This window comes from Leptodactylus fuscus, chromosome 3 (assembly GCF_031893055.1).
Source record: "Leptodactylus fuscus isolate aLepFus1 chromosome 3, aLepFus1.hap2, whole genome shotgun sequence".
Lineage (NCBI taxonomy): Eukaryota > Metazoa > Chordata > Amphibia > Anura > Leptodactylidae > Leptodactylus > Leptodactylus fuscus.
In genome coordinates, this window is record NC_134267.1 from 16,482,825 (window position 1) to 16,503,376 (window position 20,552).

Sequence of the window (20,552 nt, forward strand, 5' to 3'; positions counted from 1 at the left end):
ATAATACACACAGTGATGTCACAGTACAGAGATAATACACACAGTGATGTCACAGTACAGGATAATACACACAGTGATGTCACAGTACAGGGATAATACACACAGTGATGTCACAGTACAGAGATAATACACACAGTGGTGTCACAGTACAGAGATAATACACACAGTGATGTCACAGTACAGGATAATACACACAGTGATGTCACATTACAGGATAATACACACAGTCATGTCACAGTACAGGATAATACACACAGTGATGTCACAGTACAGGGATAATACACACAGTGATGTCACAGTACAGAGATAATACACACAGTGATGTCACAGTACAGAGATAATACACACAGTGATGTCACAGTACAGGGATAATACACACAGTGATGTCACAGTACAGAGATAATACACACAGTGATGTCACAGTACAGGATAATACACACAGTGATGTCACAGTACAAGGATACAGATTGGTATCTGGTTACGTTCACAGGAGAATCCCTTTAAGTCTCCGTCACTGTAAAACACGTGAGCAGCAGAAAAAACCTTGGAAAACCATTATAAATGGTAGAAAACAAAGCACTGAAGGCGAGGCATTTAATAATCTGTTTCCTATGGGTGTGTAATGAAATAGTTATGGTTTCCCCACGAGAGCGATAAGGAGATATTAAAAGGTCTTTCCAATATCTTTAATAGCTAAGGGCAACAGCTGATTCAATAGATTCGATCAAAATCAGCAGTTCTTCAGCGGCCGGTGATTTATCTCCCCCGCTCCTTCCAGTCATCACTCATCTTAGTTTGCTTTTCACCGCTCATAAATTATGCCTCATAAATAAAAATACACAATCAAGAAAATCATATCAATTCATCCACAGTGAATAAATAGCTGCCCCATAGCCCTCTCCCCGACGCCTACTCAACAGACCTGTTTTATATTTCATGCCTGCGGCTTCTAATAGGCGGCTTCACGGACGTCTGTGCGCGCTGCCGAGATGGATAAACAGGAGAACGTTCCGAAAAGGGGAGAGAAATCTTTCACGTATTAGATGGGAATTTGCTAAATTATTGAGATATCTGGTACATGTTCGGGTTGGACTGGCCCCCCCAGAAGAGAACCCATGAAGACATACATTGGGCTCACCAAAATGGACCTTCCACCAATGCCATCAACTCCAACACTTTAGGATCCGTTCCACTTATTCTGGCAGTGGTAGCATTTTATCTCTAGCCCCACCATTCCTGAACAATTGGTTCAACCCCCCCTAGTATGTTAATTAGGCTGTCTGCTATCATTTGGGCGATTCCAGGCTGGACAAGATAGACAGGGACCACCAACTTGACAGTAGACAGTATAATTGTGCTGGAACTAAGGGTAAGTTCACACGGAGATTTCTGGTTAGGATTTTGAGGCCATATTTGCCTCAAAATCCTGACCAAAAAGACGGCTCCCATTGAAATCAATCTGAGACGTTCAGGTGTTTTTTCCGGGAGCCGGCACAAGGAAAAGGAAGCGAGGTGCTCATTCTTCAGGCCGTTTCGCCTCGCGATTTGGCCTGAAGACACTCCCTCCTCCTGACTAGGTCCATTCATTGGGCCTAATCCGAAGCGGAGCGCGCGACTGGATGCCAGTTGAGTGCACTGGCATTCGGTCGTGGCTGCCCATTTTTCGGCCCAGAACCTGGGAGCCTCCGCCAATTTAAGGTGTGGTTTGTACCCGAAACAAATTTTAAACCCAAACCTGCAAAACAGAACCCAAAACTAAACAAATAAATGAGGTTCGTCCATCTCTAGTCAGAACCACTTATTGAAGGATTCAAAGAGTTGGATTTGGTGGAAGTGGTGAGAAGTCCTCAACTGGTACCCCCTTAAATACTAAAACATGGGCCCGAAACGCTACCCAACTTCTTGCTGTATGGCTGCAGTAAGGAAGGGCCAGTGGTTAAGCGGGTGCCCTACCAGTCCATTCAAAGTCTATGAGCCCAATGGACACAGCTGAGTATAGCACAGTCTCATGTTTGACCAACACTCCATTCAACCTCCTGAATAGGAGACACGGGGTTCAGGGCATTCTGGCAATAGTTGGGGCATTAGGAAAAGCTGTTTGAAACTTAAAGTGGTATTTTTATTATACATATTTATGGCGTACCCATAGGAAACGCCAACAGATATCGGCAGGGTGGGATCCACACCCATGTCAAGAACGTGGCTCCTCAATTTCCATCCTTCTTGATGGCTCTAGTTCTCTTTTGAGTGGTGCAGAGACCACAAACGCTTCATGTCTTTGCTGTACAAGAGGGGTGTTTTTTGTTTGTGGGTCAAAAACACCCCAAACTGGATTTTCCTGCTACTCTACTTAAAAATTTTGCTTAGCATCTCTCATGTTTCACCTATATCAACTTGGCGGCTCAGTGATGATCACTGTTGCATTGGGACCTTGGGTTTGAAACCAACCAAGGGCAATCTCTGCGTGTCTGTTGGTTTCAGCCAGATGGTATGTTTTTCGAAGAATAGACGGATTTAGAACTTAGGGTGCATGCACACTACGTAACGCCGGGCGTGTATGAGAGCCGTACACGCCGGCATTACAGCAGACTGCCGAACACTTCCCATTCACTTCAATGGGAGCGCTCGTAACAGCGGCGTTTACGAGCGCTCCCATTGAAGTGAATGGGAAGTGTTCGGCAGCCCTGCTGTAACGCCGGCGTGTACGTCTCTCATACACGCCCGGCGTTACGTAGTGTGCATGCACCCTTAGATTGTAAAAGTCAGTGGAAATATGAATTTATACGTGATACATTGTGACCATATAATCGGGTATAGTCATAGTAAAGGTGCCTTCAACAGCTCCAAGCATGGACATCCTACCTGATACTCATACTCTGTATATGGCAGCAAATCCACATCCTGGAATGACAATGAAGACCCATTGAAGACCAACTCTGTGGTCAACTTTTCTTGAGCGTCATTGATCCTCCTGCGATACACATCATATCTGATGATTTTGCCATTTGGTTGTTGGGGGCCATTCCAAGCCAGTAATGGAGCTTGGGTGTTTTTCTGGACATCGATGAGTGGGGCAGGCTGTGATTTTGGGGGAGCCTCCAGGGTTTGAGCAGTCATCCACTCACTTACAGCACATCCCAGCAATGTGCAGGCTTCAACCCTCGCTTCATATCTGGAACACAGAAGACATGACATGAAAATTTTTGGACGCCAATCTGAAACTAGACCATTTATGATACTGTTGTCAACTCATGTGGGTCTGGCTAGCTTTGAGAGCACTGTACAATAGGACTGATCCAATTTTTCACAGCTTGCACAGTGGCAACTAGCTAGGGGACTAGGCATATCTCTATTCAAGTGAATGGGGCCCACTGGACGCCCCTGTGACCAGTTGGCCAAGAGGACCTTTGTGCATGATAGAAAAGTGAAGAGGATGCAGCGCTGATCAGTGGGGGCACAACCACAACAATCTGAATTTATGAGATGGGGTTCCTGCTTTAAGCCCTATATGGACACTATCTGGTAGAACATGATGTCCATCAACAACATGTTTGAACTTACTGAGAATATGGCTTCAGGTCCTTTATTATATAGGATTGGTCATTCAGAAAAGTATAAGAGCTGTTGAATGTATATTGCAAGTCCTTCATCTCAGCCGGGTGATGTACATGAAGAGTATAATTGTGTATGGGTCCATTAGCCTTCAGAGGTGCCCTCCAAGTAATCAACATCTCATGGGCACTCCTTGCATGAAGTCTTGGTGGTTCCATACCAGACGGTGAGGACGGTTGGGTCTTAATATTCACAGGTGGGCTTACACAACTCCCTTGGCTATTGCTGGCCTGTATGGTGTAAGTATATTCCGTTCCTGGTTCCAACCCAAAGTCATGATAGTGAATATCCAAACCTGTATAAATCACTTGACCATCTCTACGAAGCTCATAATTTATGATTTCCCCATTAGGTTTTACAGGGCTTTGCCATGAGATTTGGATGGACTGTGGACTTGTAACCACAAAACTTGGTTCCTTCATGTATGATGGACGAGCTTCCTTCGTCTTGAATAATGTGTTCGAGCTATTCGTACAGCCACCATTGGTGCAAGCCATCAGACTAACATTATAGACTGTGAAAGGCTGAAGATTGGCCAGGACCATGGATAATCTTGTTGCAGCAAAATAAGTTTCATTATCAATTTTGACAATATATTTAGTGATTTCCCCGTTCTGAATTGATGGTGGACACCAAGAGACGTTGACTTCTGTTGCACTAAGGGCCTCAGCTGTGGGGGGATTTAGATCACTTGGCGGACCTTCCAAAGTTCTTATGTGTGTTGGGTCACTGATGGTACAACCTCCTAATGTGCAGGCTACAATGGAGTAAGTGTACTCTGAATATGGAAGCAAATCTTCATCTGTATAATTTAGAGTTGCAAAGTCGAAGTTAAAGGGTAAGGTGATGTTATTCTTCTGCAACTTGTAATACAATATCTTCCCATTGTCTTCTTCTGGCTTGGTCCATTGGATAAGGATATGGTTGGGATTTTGAATATTATAGAATAACTTGGGTGGAAGGATAAAAGTGGGCGGTGCTTGACTGGTCTGACCAACCGCCCATGTACTATCTGTATACCCAACAGAATTCCATGCCCGAACTTTATACTCATAACCTGTCCAAGGTTTTAGCCCTCCATCCGTATAGGTAAATGGCCCAGGCTCGATGTTCAACTCTTTAAGAACAACACTTTCAGCCAAGTTCTTCCGGTTCCCCATGGAAAATTCCTGTATGGACCTTTTAATGATATCATATTGTATAATCTTTCCATTTGGATGAACCGGGGGTGACCATGTTAATTGGATGTGGGTCGCATTAAGTGGTTTAATGTGTGGTGGCAGCTGAGATATCGGAGAAGCTTCATCTGTCTGGACACGATGAGGGAAAGTCTGGGTGCAGCCGGCTGCTGTACAAGCTTCCAATACCAATGTATAGACTGTAAAGGGATCGAGTCGACGGAGCAAAAATTGTTGGGAGAGGCCACTGTATTCAAGGTTGCCATCACTATATACATTATACATCTGGAAAACACAAAAGAAACATGGATCGGCAAATTATCTCATGGTCACAACGCAGGTTGGGTGTCAAAGTCCATGTCAAGTCTGAGATAAGTTTGAGCATACAATACTTTGTATCTATAGGACAGGGAACCATTGTAACTCTACACAAGTAATACTTTACCGTCAATACTCCATTTGGTCTCATTGGTGGAGACCATTTGAGGAGCAACGCTCTGCCATTTTCTGTCTTGTCTACAGAGAAGTTAAGGGCACTTGGTGAAGCCTCCAACGTCTTTATGGAAATCCAAAAACTGGCCACAGTCCCGGCACTATTGGAGGCCTTGATACAAATATGGTATGTTGCAAATGGACGTAATCCAAACACTTTGGCCTCATAAGTCGATCCCTGAAACAAAGACAAACACAGCCTATAGGATCAGCCTGATGATACATTCATTCTCAATAGTGACTTCTCAATGAGGTTACAAAAATGAAGCGTCTTGGTAAATGCAAAATGAAAGGGTCATCAGTCATGACGGTAGGAAGCACCAAAAGGTAGAAAATGGTAAATATTCTAATAAAACCATAAACCAGATCAGCAGAAGGTTCGGGGGGGCGGGGGGTTGAGCTGGGATACAATATCATGAAGTAGTATTGTCTTGAAAAGCTGGTCATCTTATAACACACATATCTGGACATGCTTAGTAGAGATGAGCGAACACTGTTTGGATCAGCCGATCCGAACAGCACGCTCCCATAGAAATGAATGGAAGCACCTGTGACGCTGACTTTGCCGGCGGCCGGCCGGTGTCGCAGGTGCTTCCATTCATTTCTATGGGAGCGTGCTGTTCGGATCGGCTGATCCGAACAGTGTTCGCTCATCTCTAATGCTGAAAGAAGATGTGAGGGAATACACACATTCCACTTCTTCTTGCCATGTTACTGCAGAGTCTCTGCTCTTCTCCTGACAGGCAGGGCAGAAAACTATTCCTATAGGGCCCACAGTGGTTGCAGTTGTGACCAGGTCCAAAAGCCATGGGGGGCCCACAGGTCACCCTCACCACACTAGAGCTGGATAAACTTCTTAGAGCTCCTTTCTGATTTCTTTTGATGGCTGTCAGTCTGTGCATCATAAATTTAGGATTCATGATACACAGCCTTCCACTGTCAGAAAGGAGGAAATGAACCCCCTAACTGCAAATGTAGTTAGTGAACCTATAGAGGGGATCAATAGGCTATGAAGGGGGAATGTGAGAGTTCTGATGTGCCACCCAGTCCCTTCTTGCATCATCTTCTCACATTCTGGGTGTGGTCTCTTTGGTCATATGGGGTATGATGATGTCATGACTTTTGGTGCATCCCACGTAACCACGGAGTGACATCACCCAGGAGGTTGGAAGAGGCCAGAAAAAATATGAGAGAGGACCAGACTGCGCATCAGACTATGGAGAGGTGAGGAAAGTGGAATATCATACCATCTCACAAATTTTCACAAAACCTTGTGCAGTTTGCTCATCATTAGTGACCGAGCATGTGTGTCCTAAAGTACTCAGGTGGACATACACATTGCTATACACTCTGAACACTAGGTGGTGCTATACTATGTAAGTCATTGCTACAGTTCTTCACTGGATATTTTTTTTTTTTAACTTCTGTGAGAGAGTGAAGGGTGTGGTCTGGGAAGACAGGTATGTTCCAGCCAGAGTGTTTGGTAAAGACCCACACCAGGGAGGTCAGCTGTGAAATCAAGGCCTGATATTAGTCTGTGTGTGAAGACTAGCTGACCTGTCCAGACTGAACCTACAAAGCAGGTACTGTGCCACCCGTTGCTGTTGCCAAGGTGGGAGTCTGGTAGCCAGGCTCCTGTATAGTCAGGTGAAAAGTTTCTTAAGTTTAGTTAGTTCTCAGCCAAGAAGGTTTTTGTGTTGTTTGTATGTGCCTCTGCAAAGGCAGTTTATGCACCAGAAGTGAATAACTACTGAACTTAAGTGCAAGCCAGTGTCTGTGTCCCTGCTTCCTGCACCACAACTGATCATCTACCTGAGCGATTCCCCACACGTCACATAAATGGCCAAATGTGTTCCTTTTTAATGATTTCTACAATGAATAGGATACGTCATCTAGGGACATCACTTATTTCTGAATCCAAAGCTATCCCGCCCATTCCTCAATAACTCCGGCCATAGTCTCGTACAAGCGATAACTGTGAGACAAGGTCACCGCAGGGGACAACAGACACAATTATGGTTCTACAAATAGCAAGAAATTGAACTCTCGCATCGCCTACAGTGCGCCACTTAGGAATCGCTCCACTTTTTTGCAGACATCTTAATCTTCCCTGGTAATATGATTAGTCGCTTCATCAAAAATTAAAAAAGTGTATTCTGCGCACGGCGGAGGGAACGGCGGCGTATGATAAATGGTTTGTTTACCGTGGAAACTGGACAAACACATGGAAGATGAATAATGTACAAAACATATAGAAGGGGGTCTGTCCAGGTCTACGGAGGAACCGAGGAAGCGACCGGGAGGCCTTGTCTGCAATGCAAATAGTAATCACCTCTAACAGATTATATATAAAGCCGCCGGTTGCCTGGGGAGAGTTTAGAAGTATCTTTTAGCAGAAGAAACATGGTTAGCATGTGGGCAATAAAGCAAAAACATATGCATATTGTCAATAGCAGCACCTGTTCAATTACGTTTTATTCCAGGGTGGAGAGTTGCGTTCGGCCCCTAGGTGGCAATACTATCAAATACTTTTTGCAACCCGAGTACTTAATGATTAACAACCCTCGCTCACTTATCTAACACACTCAAGGCAGCCATTAAAACACAACAAAACTGATTTCATTATAGATTCTTTTAATAAACATTTATGGCTTCTAATCTTAAAAAAAAAAAAAAATTGGAATTTTTAACGTTTTTTTTCCCCCCCCCGTAAACCTAAGACAACAATACGCTTCAGTTGTGTAATGAAGAGGGACAAAGTACTGGTAACATTTAGAAGTAGAAATAAAAACTTGGGTCAAAAATGAGAAAATTAAGACAGGCTTTATTGTAGACATTGCATGGTTTCTTAAAGGGGATGTTCGGGATTTATGCAACCCCTCGCTGCTCCATCATTTTGGGAAAGTGGTGAGGGTGCCGCAAAATAGAAACAGTTGCAAATTCTAGGTGCAAAAATCCAATTCAGCCAAAAATTGTTTGAATTTCTTGCCTCGAGAGCGCATACGAGGCAAAATGAATGTACCCCATTGATTTAACTGTGTTACAGTCACATTACGGTATTTTTTCGAGATGTCGTATTTCTGACTGTTCGTCACAGATCCGTTATAGACTCAAGTCCATGAGGAATCTATGAGTACCCCATAAATGCAAAATGTCTGTGAAAAAATCCCCCAAAGATCAGGCCGTTCATCCATTTTTCACAGCCTTTTTGCTATGGCCGTGGGAATATAGCCTTAGTGAATAAGCATGGTGTCTTATTCTGGTGGAGTCAGACCATCCATGTATACTCAGGCCAGTTCTCTCCAGTTTTGCTGATGTAGTTGTTAAATTGACCAGTGGTTCACATCAGTGGGGAGAAGAAGTGCCCAGAATTATCCCTGAACCTGGGGTAGAGCAGGAAGCCTATGACCTATGGCTTCCTGCTCTACCACTTTCAAACTTGCAGGCCTCAAGGTACTGGGAACAAAGACAAGATGTTTGCATTTCAGGGCAGGAGCTTTGATGATGTCACTTCATACCTCCAACATCGAGATATTACTATAAGTGGGGGATCAGGGGACATTGGGAGAAAAAGGGACATAATATAAGGCGACATTAAGATGTGGAACAGGGAACACAAGCAACTTTTTGCAATGTTCCCCATGTGATGATCACCCCTCGATGGAACCCGATTATTAAAATGTTGCATCTCACCTGTGTACGGTATTACATGAATGGCCATCTATTAAATGATCAACAGACCTAACAGCTAACTGTCATACTTAAAGGGAGTCTGTCATTAGAACTCTGCAGATAGATAGGTCACCTGAATCAGCTGAGTGACCTTAACCTATCTATCTGCCGGCCTGGGTTAACCTCTTGGGTCCATGATGAAAACATTTCTTCTAAGATGAAATTTTTTGCCTTTTAGGACAACTAGATTTGATTTGCATAACTCTCAGTAATAGACACAACATAACAAGTCAGAAGCTCCATGGACTAATTTTGAGCCTATTGTTCTTGTTATTGTAATGGGAGCTTTAACAATCTTCTCACTTGTGGTCAATGGAGTCATGACTGCAACCTCTGTAATGCACAGAAGGGAGCGCTGTTGCTTTCCTTTAACATGGTAATGGGCCCCTTACCGAGCTTCTACAGCCTCCATACGTATTCCATTGGTAGGACTAGGCTTGATATCGCACTGGTAGGAATCGTAGAATAGATCATGTAGAATGTGATGATGCAAATGACAAAGCAGATGATAAAACTTTGCACTGGATACACACTTTGCTGTATTTCACAGACACAGGTCTCCACCTTAATCTCAGGAGTGGACAGGTCACTTTCTCTACAGGATCAGTACAATCCTCCTCGTCTGCTTTCATCATTCTCATAGATCACATAGAGATCTAACCCAGGTCACTTTATAGGACATGTTCACATTTGTAACATTGTTATTGCCCCCATGTAACTAAAATGAAGCAGCAAAAACTCTCCTTATTCAGAAGATCTACTAAATCACCAAATATCTACAGAATAATATAGAATTTCACTTGACCTTAAATTGAAAATTTAACAGAAATAACCAACTAGGAAACTCTAGATTAACCGGTAGAATTATAGGAAAATACATTTTGTTAACAGTTTACTGTAAGTTTTCTCCCTGAAGGTGCTTCCCTAAATAGTTATAGCAAATATCAGTATCAGTAATCTCAATTCTACAGTCTGCAAATAGAATACTCATCTATAGAAAATTACATTACATTACTTATCCTGTACTGAGCCTGTATTATACTTCAGAGCAGCGCTCACTATTCTGCTGGTGCAGTCACTGTGTACATACATTACATTACTTATCCTGTATTATACTTCAAAGCAGCGCTCACTATTCTGCTGGTGCAGTCACTGTGTACATACATTACATTACTTATCCTGTATTATACTCCAGAGCTGCACTCACTATTCTGCTGGTGCAGTCACTGTGTACATACATTACATTACTTATCCTGTATTATACTCCAGAGCTGCTCTCACTATTCTGCTGGTACAGTCACTGTGTACATACATTACATTACTTATCCTGTATTATACTTCAAAGCAGCGCTCACTATTCTGCTGGTGCAGCCACTGTGTACATACATTACATTACTTATCCTGTATTATACTTCAGAGCTGCGCTCACTATTCTGCTGGTACAGTCACTGTGTACATACATTACATTACTTATCCTGTATTATACTCCAGAGCTGCGCTCACTATTCTGCTGGTACAGTCACTGTGTACATACATTACATTACTTATCCTGTATTATACTCCAGAGCTGCGCTCACTATTCTGCTGGTACAGTCACTGTGTACATACATTACATTACTTATCCTGTATTATACTCCAGAGCTGCGCTCACTATTCTGCTGGTACAGTCACTGTGTACATACATTACATTACTTATCCTGTATTATACTCCAGAGCTGCGCTCACTATTCTGCTGGTGCAGTCACTGTGTACATACATTACTTATCCTGTATTATACTCCAGAGCTGCGCTCACTATTCTGCTGGTGCAGTCACTGTGTACATACATTACATTACTTATCCTGTATTATACTTCAGAGCTGCGCTCACTATTCTGCTGGTGCAGTCACTGTGTACATACATTACATTACTTATCCTGTATTATACTCCAGAGCTGCGCTCACTATTCTGCTGTTACAGTCACTGTGTACATATATTACATTACTTATCCTGTATTATACTCCAGAGCTGTGCTCACTATTCTGCTGGTACAGTCACTGTGTACATACATTACATTACTTATCCTGTATTATACTTCAAAGCAGCGCTCACTATTCTGCTGGTGCAGTCACTGTGTACATACATTACATTACTTATCCTGTATTATACTCCAGAGCTGCACTCACTATTCTGCTGGTGCAGTCACTGTGTACATACATTACATTACTTATCCTGTATTATACTCCAGAGCTGCTCTCACTATTCTGCTGGTACAGTCACTGTGTACATACATTACATTACTTATCCTGTATTATACTTCAAAGCAGCGCTCACTATTCTGCTGGTGCAGTCACTGTGTACATACATTACATTACTTATCCTGTATTATACTCCAGAGCTGCGCTCACTATTCTGCTGGTACAGTCACTGTGTACATACATTACATTACTTATCCTGTATTATACTCCAGAGCTGCGCTCACTATTCTGCTGGTACAGTCACTGTGTACATACATTACATTACTTATCCTGTATTATACTCCAGAGCTGCGCTCACTATTCTGCTGGTACAGTCACTGTGTACATACATTACATTACTTATCCTGTATTATACTCCAGAGCTGCGCTCACTATTCTGCTGGTGCAGTCACTGTGTACATACATTACTTATCCTGTATTATACTCCAGAGCTGCGCTCACTATTCTGCTGGTGCAGTCACTGTGTACATACATTACATTACTTATCCTGTATTATACTTCAGAGCTGCGCTCACTATTCTGCTGGTGCAGTCACTGTGTACATACATTACATTACTTATCCTGTATTATACTCCAGAGCTGCGCTCACTATTCTGCTGTTACAGTCACTGTGTACATATATTACATTACTTATCCTGTATTATACTCCAGAGCTGTGCTCACTATTCTGCTGGTACAGTCACTGTGTACATACATTACATTACTTATCCTGTATTATACTCCAGAGCTGCGCTCACTATTCTGCTGGTGCAGTCACTGTGTACATACATTACATTACTTATCCTGTATTATACTCCAGAGCTGCACTCACTATTCTGCTGGTGCAGTCACTGTGTACATACATTACATTACTTATCCTGTATTATACTCCAGAGCTGCGCTCACTATTCTGCTGGTGCAGTCACTGTGTACATACATTACATTACTTATCCTGTATTATACTCCAGAGCTGTGCCCACTATTCTGCTGGTGCAGTCACTGTGTACATACATTACATTACTTATCCTGTATTATACTCCAGAGCTGCGCTCACTATTCTGCTGTTACAGTCACTGTGTACATATATTACATTACTTATCCTGTATTATACTCCAGAGCTGTGCTCACTATTCTGCTGGTACAGTCACTGTGTACATACATTACATTACTTATCCTGTATTATACTCCAGAGCTGCGCTCACTATTCTGCTGGTGCAGTCACTGTGTACATACATTACATTACTTATCCTGTATTATACTCCAGAGCTGCACTCACTATTCTGCTGGTGCAGTCACTGTGTACATACATTACATTACTTATCCTGTATTATACTCCAGAGCTGCGCTCACTATTCTGCTGGTGCAGTCACTGTGTACATACATTACATTACTTATCCTGTATTATACTTCAGAGCTGCGCTCACTATTCTGCTGGTGCAGTCACTGTGTACATACATTACATTACTTATCCTGTATTATACTCCAGAGCTGCGCTCACTATTCTGCTGGTGCAGTCACTGTGTACATACATTACATTACTTATCCTGTATTATACTCCAGAGCTGTGCCCACTATTCTGCTGGTGCAGTCACTGTGTACATACATTACATTACTTATCCTGTATTATACTCCAGAGCTGCGCTCACTATTCTGCTGTTACAGTCACTGTGTACATATATTACATTACTTATCCTGTATTATACTCCAGAGCTGTGCTCACTATTCTGCTGGTACAGTCACTGTGTACATACATTACATTACTTATCCTGTACTGATCCTGAGTTACATCCTGTACATCCTGCACTCACTATTCTGCTGGTGCAGTCACTGGGGGAAATATGCCATACTTTGTACACCAGTTTTCTAGTGACTGAAGAAATCCCAGAATGTAACAGTGATTCTCAGGTGGCAAACCCCCAAAATGTTAGAAAATTCATAACGAACCTGGTTCATTATGAGTCCTAAGTACGGTTTAAAATCTAAATTTTCTATCATTTATCTCTCTCGTCTATCTATCTATCTATCTATCTATCTATCTATCTATCTATCTATCTATCTATCTATCTATCTATCTATCTATATCTCCTATCTATCTATCTATCTATCTATCTATCTATCTATCTATCTATCTATCTATCTATCTATCTATCTATCATCTATGTATGTATGTATCTATCTATCTATCCCATATTCTATCTTTCCATCTTCCTCTCTATCACACTGAGTCATTTTCCGCCTGTCACAGACACAAGAACGTTACAACAGTGGAAAAATCGTATTAGTGGTAAAATGAACCTGCTAAATAGAGAATCTCTTAGTAATGTGCCTTTCTCCATATCACCGGCCATGTGTTTCTCCGCTGTAGTTTTGGTTCCACTTTATTTTTATTACAATGATGGCTCTGACTCCCCTCCAGATTACAGCTTCAGCATGAATTGTGGGGGTTATGGTTTTAAGCGCGGGGACAAGCTACTGGAACTGATCACAGTGTGAAGTGGAGCCAAGCCATTAACTTGCACGGGCCCTAATTCACGATGAGATACAAAGTGCCAGCAAGGACTCCAACTTTGGACGCTCCTTTTACTTCTATGAAGAACGGAAATACAATGTAGCAGGTCCCGGGGCAGGAAGACTTGAGACTATGCAGTAAAATGTATGTGATAGGTCTGGTGGTCTGGTGGGCCAGTCGGATACTGGTGATGGGCACAGTCCTGAGTGTGAACAATAGTGCAATGCCTGGAAATGATCTCTTCAGACCCCATAGAATAATAGGTAGAGGCCCAGGGGAGGTATAAAAATAAAAAACACTGATACTTTGCCTCTTTAGGGCCTCCTTGTAGCGTTCAGTGCTCTCCCTTGGACTCCTCGGGGACGTCATGTGTCCAAGGTCACCACTGAGGTCTATGATGTCATGACGCTTTATGTGCCCATCTCACTGCTGTGGCCCAATCACATGATGACATCACTGAGGAGATCGAGAAAGAGCCTCCACCTATTCTAGTCTGGCATCTGAAGAGACCTCATGGTATAATAATTCACTGCAATACATATCACAGTGGCAATTTTAGTTGGTCCAAATAATTTGGGATACTAAGGTCAAACCTGGCACCTGGCTCTTGATGAAGCACTTCGCCCATCTCTACTTATTTCTGCTAGTTAGACATAGCGGTGTGACTGGTCACCCGTCGACCAAGTGATGCTGGGACCAATGGAAATTGCTGCCAGCTATCTCTAATAGCCATGACAATTTACAACATGGTGGGACTAAACTTCAATTTTGATCCTCAATCCCATTGCATGAGCAAAGATTAAGGAAAGGGAACAAAGTTGCATTATGGTAACAAATGGTAAGGGAACAAAGTTGCATTATGACCTTGTGGTCTTGAGGGAGTTGGTACCCTTTCTTCAAGTTGAACAAAAAAAACCAAAAAGTGCTCAATTTTTTGAACTAGGAAGTCATGGTCACCTACGTATCAATCTTAGGTCGACACAATATATCTTTGTTTAGGTCCAGCCTAAGGTTGGCTTCATATCTGCGTTGCAGTCTCCATCATAGATCCCACTTAAAATTGGCAGAGAGGACTTTTGGAGAACTTTTCTCTTTGCCAGTTTAAGTATAACAACGGTGGAAACCCAGCGAAACCCATTATAGTCTATGGCAGGGATAGAGAACCTTTTAGAGATCGAGTGCCCAAACTGCAACCCAAAACCTTCTATTTTATCACAAAGTGCCAACACGGCAATTTAGCCTTAATACTGTGTGGATGGTATGTGATAATATCACTTGTCTGCTATAATACAGCTACTGTGTGATAAAAATAGTGAAGGGCCCCCACACAGTACCATCTGCTCCACAGTGGCCCCACATTATACAATCTGCTCCACAGTGGCCCATACACAGTACAATCTGCACCACAGTGGCCCCACATTAAACAATCTGCTCCACAGTGGCTCATACACAGTACAATCTGCACCACAGTGGCCCCACATTATACCATCTGCTCCACAGTGGCCCATACACAGTACAATCTGCTCCACAGTGGCCCCACATTATACAATCTGCACCACAGTGGCCCATACACAGTACAATCTGCTCCACAGTGGCCCCACATTATACCATCTGCACCACAGTGGCCCATACACAGTACAATCTGCTCCACAGTGGCCCCACATTATACCATCTGCTCCACAGTGGCCCATACACAGTACAATTTACTCCACAGTGGGTTCCACACAGTACAATCTGCTGCAATGTGGCCCCAACCCAGTATAATAAGGTTCCGCAGATGGGTGCCCACAGAGAGTGCCCTGAGTGCCACCTCTGGCATGCGTACCGTAGGTTTGGCATCACGAGTCTATGGGGTCAATGGGTGTCCATGGGTAACTGCTTTTTAAGCATTCAGTGTCTCCCTCATTCGGATCCCCGTGTAGACATGAAAGCCGGAGATCCAAGCGCTGGTGTGAACCTAGCGTAAGGCTCGCTAAAGAGACAAAGGTGTATATGTGGGCACTAATGGGGTCAGATAAAACCATTTCTATAAAGTGGACACAAAGCTCTGTCCAGAACACCAAAAACATGGCCGCTTCCTTTCTTCTTCCTGTCCATTGGTTGTGTCTGATGTCAACTCCATTGATATGAATGAGGCTAAAACTGCAGTACCACTCACAACCTATAGGGGGCTGTTTTTGGAAATAAGCAGCCAGGATTTCCTAATTCTGGACAACTCTATGATGCAAAAATAGTTACGATAAAAAAAAATACAAGGACTCAACAATGAAACGTAGCGGAGGGCGATATGGTGAGGAGGGCGACGTCTCCTCCGCTGCGGACATGAGTGGCGTTAGGTCAAAGAGTTTCTGTTCGCTGGAAATGATCAAAATGAGAATTGATCCCTGGATGTCAATAGATCTCACGTTGGTGACTTACTACAGAAATTGGGCTCAGGGAGAGACCTGCCGAAAGTATTCTGGTCATTTTCAATTTATCCATGTGCTGGCGCAGCATTCTTATTCAGCCTTATCAATGGCTTCACTTTCAATTATACAACAAGGAAAGTTTCCTGCAATGTGAGGTGGGAGGAAGAAAAGAGTCGCTGAAAAGGGTTTCGAAAATGGGATTTTTAGATTTAACCCCTTCATTTTCGCTTCAGGCCTCGCGCGCAAACGTTGAAAAAAATGGACTTCAAAAATGGATCAAATGGTCCATTTCTGACACCTGTTTCCCATCTGTGGGTCACTGATTTTTTATTTATTTTCCGTCCGTCTTTCTGTTTTTTTTATGTCCACCTGTCGTCCGAATTAAATGTCCATCGAAAAAAATGGATGAACTTTCTTGGTACTGCCATCACTTGCCTGTAAAACACGGGTTAAAAACGGACCCATTGACTTGTATCGGGTCCATCAGGGCATAAAAACGGACAAAAATACAATATATCCTAGTTTTTAACAGATGTTCTTTAGTATCTGTTAAAGGGATCCTATCTCGTAGGAATAGCCTTAAGAAAGGCTATTCTTCTCCATGCCGCCATTCTGTAGAAATCGCGGTTTTCCACGGTATGCAAATGAGTTCTCTCGCAGCACTGGGGGCGTCCCCAATGCTGCGAGAGAACTCTCCATCTTCTTCAGGAATGTGTCGTCTTCACGTCTTCTTCCGGGGTTTGAATTCAAACTTCTAGGCCTCGGGCGTAGGGCAAAGCCAACTGCACATGCCCGCCGGCCGCAGGAAAGTGGCCACTGTTGAAATGATAGGACCCCTTTAAAGAAATGGACATGTGAAGATGCCCACTGGCCCAGATTTACCATTGGAGACACTGGTGTAAACATGGATCATCTTTGGTGCAATCTAGTTTGGGCTAAAAAATTAGACGTGTGGGTGTGGATTCTCCTAAGAAGGGGTGTGACTTAAATGCATCACAATGCACAAAAAATGTAGCATAATAGTGTAAAAAAATTGTAGTTGCCCAAAGTCCAAGCCAAATAAAAGATGGTGTAGGATTCGGCAGCTTTATCATCCAGCATCAGGGACTGGGATAAATTTTGCCGAATCTTCAGACCACCAGTCTACAACATCTTAGTAAATCTGAGCCAATACAATAACTTCCATTGTTCTAAAAATATTCATTATCCCTCCTTAAAGGGATCCTATCACTCAGACACAATTTTTTCTAGGTACTTCGAGGCCTGAAGCCTAGAAGTTTGAAACCTGCTCCAGAAGAAGAGGATGAAGAGGACGTTGCTGACGAAGATGGAGGCAGCGCTGGAGAGAGTTCTCTTGCAGCATTGGGGACGCCCCCAGTGCTGCGAGAGAACTCATTTGCATACCGTTAAAAACCGGGATTCCTACGGAACTGACGTGTTGCTCAGAACAAAATGTGTTTTTAGAAGATAGGATCCCTTTAAAGAGGATTTGTCGCCTCTCCCGACTTCTGAGAGCATCTTCACTTTTTATTGTGCTGAATGAAATTGGCAAGTGGGTGTTACATTCTCCTAGTATGGCCCTACACAGTTTTATGTGAGTATCCATGTAAAAAAAACATCTTCATATATTAAATTTTTCAATAGTGCAGTCACAACAGGCTGATATTTTATGTGTTCTGCATCTCATTTGTCGGCTTTGCTGTAATGCCTGGGACACGATGAACAGAGTCATCTCATTGTCATTAGGGTTAAAGCCCCATGTTGCAGAAATGCAGTATTTTTTTTTGTAAAGAACTTCCTTTACATTTTCCATGCGTCTCCAAGCCTCTCCTGACTTGGGCTAAAAGAAAACCCAGCAAAATCAGCAACAAAAAAACGCTGCGTTTCTGCAATGTGGGCCTTTAGTCTTAGGCTGAGGCTCCACGTTGCAGAAACGCAGCTTTTTTGGTTGATTTTGTTGCAGTTTTTTGAGCCAAAATCAGGAGTGGATTGAGAAGAAGGGAGAAGTATAAGAACTTCCTATGTATTTCCTATTCCTTTTGTAGCCATTCTTAACTTCAGCTAAAAAAAACCGCAACAAAATCTGCAACAAAAAAAGCTGCGTTTCTGCAACGTGGGGCTTTAGCCTTAAAGTGCTTTTCTGGCACCCCCACCATCAGTTAGTAGCAGGAGCCATTGTCCCAGAAAGCAACACTATGTATCAAGATAAACAACTCAGCTCTGTGCACTGTGTAGTAGCCATGCTAGGTTTTTCTAGCTCAGCTCTCATTCCCACAGATCTGAACCCAATCAATATTAAAGGGACCTACTTTTAAGCCAAGTTTTTCTTTTTTTATATATTTTTTCCATGTCACTAATTATATTTTTTATAAAAATTACTATATCCTGCAATTTTCAATCTTGCCACTAAGCCTAATAATAGCCTGATAATTGCCAATTCTGCTGGACATTCTTTACAGCACAGGCAGGATCACAATAGAAGATAACACCACTACTGTCAGAGATTATCTCGTGCACAGATCACGGCTCCCATAGACCTCTGGGTCTGCTCCAGTCTATGGCCACAGTCAAATAAACTATTAACCCTTCTATTTCTGAAAGCATTTTTACTTGGCAGGAACCCCTCCCCCCCTCTCCCACCACCACCTGCCTGAAACTTTTGCACAGCGCTACATCTGCACATGGGATACAATGAGTATAGAATATTCTAATCTACAATATCCGCAGTTTGTCCTCTACGGCATTAGTGTGACAAGTTCCGTCCCGGCCAATTCCATGTGATGTAAAGCTTCTACCTGCGCACATAGTCTAATGTCACCCGTATAATGCGATACTTCATTTACAATATTATGTCGTAATTTTTAGACAAAGGCGGCTTTTTTTTTTTTTTTTAAGTAGGCACCAGCTGGAGAAACTTATAAAACCCCCTGTTAGTGCCCAGTCAGCAGCTCCCTGGAGGTCAATGCTGCTTAAGCTATTAGAAGGTCCTGCACATAACAAGTGGATATAAAGTCAGTCGTTCTCGCTTCGCAACTGCTTAGAACAGCAGAGGATACGTCTCCAGCAACAAGCTTATGTGGCCCAGGAGGACGCCATGATAGAGGACGACCACTAGGCGATTTAATAGATCCAACTGTTCAGGGTATCAAATTGCTTTATATTGACAAACTTGTACGGCACCGCGCCATAAAATTGTAGTAAACTACTAAATGTATTATGCATCATGGACGTAAAGAGCGCCCCCGCCCTGCAAAAATCACCACGTTAACTGTAAAAAGAGGTGCATCAGGCTGTATTCATGTATATTGCTCTCATGATCCTTGATCCATGAAGCCTTCGACATATGACATTGTGTGGTCATACAGCAGGCCTGGGTTAACCATTGACTCCCATGTAGGGTTGAGCGATCGAGATCGGAAAAGATCGGATCCCGATCGGTGATCGAGCAAATTTCACGATCGCGATCGGCTGGAAAATGATCGGAAATCGGATCTTGAAATCTCAAGATCGGCTCAACCCTGAAAGTGACTTTTCCCATAGAGAAGAATTGACTAGGATCTTTCCCGATCCCAATTGGCGATCGAGCAAATTTCACAATCGGGATTGGCTGGAAAATGATTGGAAACCGGATTTTAAAATCAATCCTAAAATCTCAAGATCGGCTCAACCCCACTCCCATGGTAAAAAACAAAACAAAACGCATACCATGTGGCCTGTTTCATTTTGTATCCGTTTGTATCTGCAGCTTATAGTAGAAATGTAGCAAGTCCCAAATAAACATTTCACCATGTCAAAAAAATGGGCGTGTCACACCGAAAGGGGGCATGGCCACATATAAAGGGACATGGCTTTACCCAAAAAATTAATGCATTAGACTCCCTAAAGCTGGAATGTTGGAAAGTACGGTCTTCAGATGCATCACATTGATCAGCTATAGGGTTGAGCCGATCTTGAGATTTCAGGATCGATTTTAAAATTCGATTTCCGATCATTTTCCAGCCAATCCCAATCGTGAAATTTACTCAATTGCCGATCGCAATCCGATCTTTCCCAATTCCGATTGCTCAACCCCAGTCAATGCTTATTTATGGGTTGAGCCGATCTTGAGATTTCAAAATCCGATCATTTACCAGCCGATCCCGATTGCTCAACACTAATTTAGCATCAGTCACTGTGATAAACCTGGTGTAGTATAAGACTGTCCAGTCTATAATGGCAATACAATTAAACAGGATTAGTAAATCTGCTGTATTATGTCTATGAAGAGGGTAACGCCGGTTAGTCTGGTGCGTGCTGCATTTATACTAGCAAAGTGTAAGCAAAGAGGACACTTATTTGGCACATGGGGTGTCCAGGGGGCTTATACATTGGGAGGTTTCCCAAGGAGTGACAACTAACTGGCTACT

The 20,552-nt window shown here is 42.9% G+C and overlaps 1 protein-coding gene across 1 annotated transcript in view; it reads right to left on the reverse strand.

Annotated features, from left to right (window-relative positions):
- The window catches only part of USH2A (usherin), a 514,207-nt gene that overhangs the window by 23,972 nt on the left and 469,683 nt on the right, over positions 1-20,552 (reverse strand). Inside the window, exons 62-64 of the mRNA XM_075267084.1 lie at positions 5,236-5,460; positions 3,562-5,075; positions 2,863-3,172 (exon numbers count right to left, since the gene is read on the reverse strand). Of these exons, the coding sequence (XP_075123185.1) occupies positions 2,863-3,172; positions 3,562-5,075; positions 5,236-5,460 (2,049 nt within the window). The remainder of the gene's footprint in view (positions 1-2,862; positions 3,173-3,561; positions 5,076-5,235; positions 5,461-20,552) is intronic.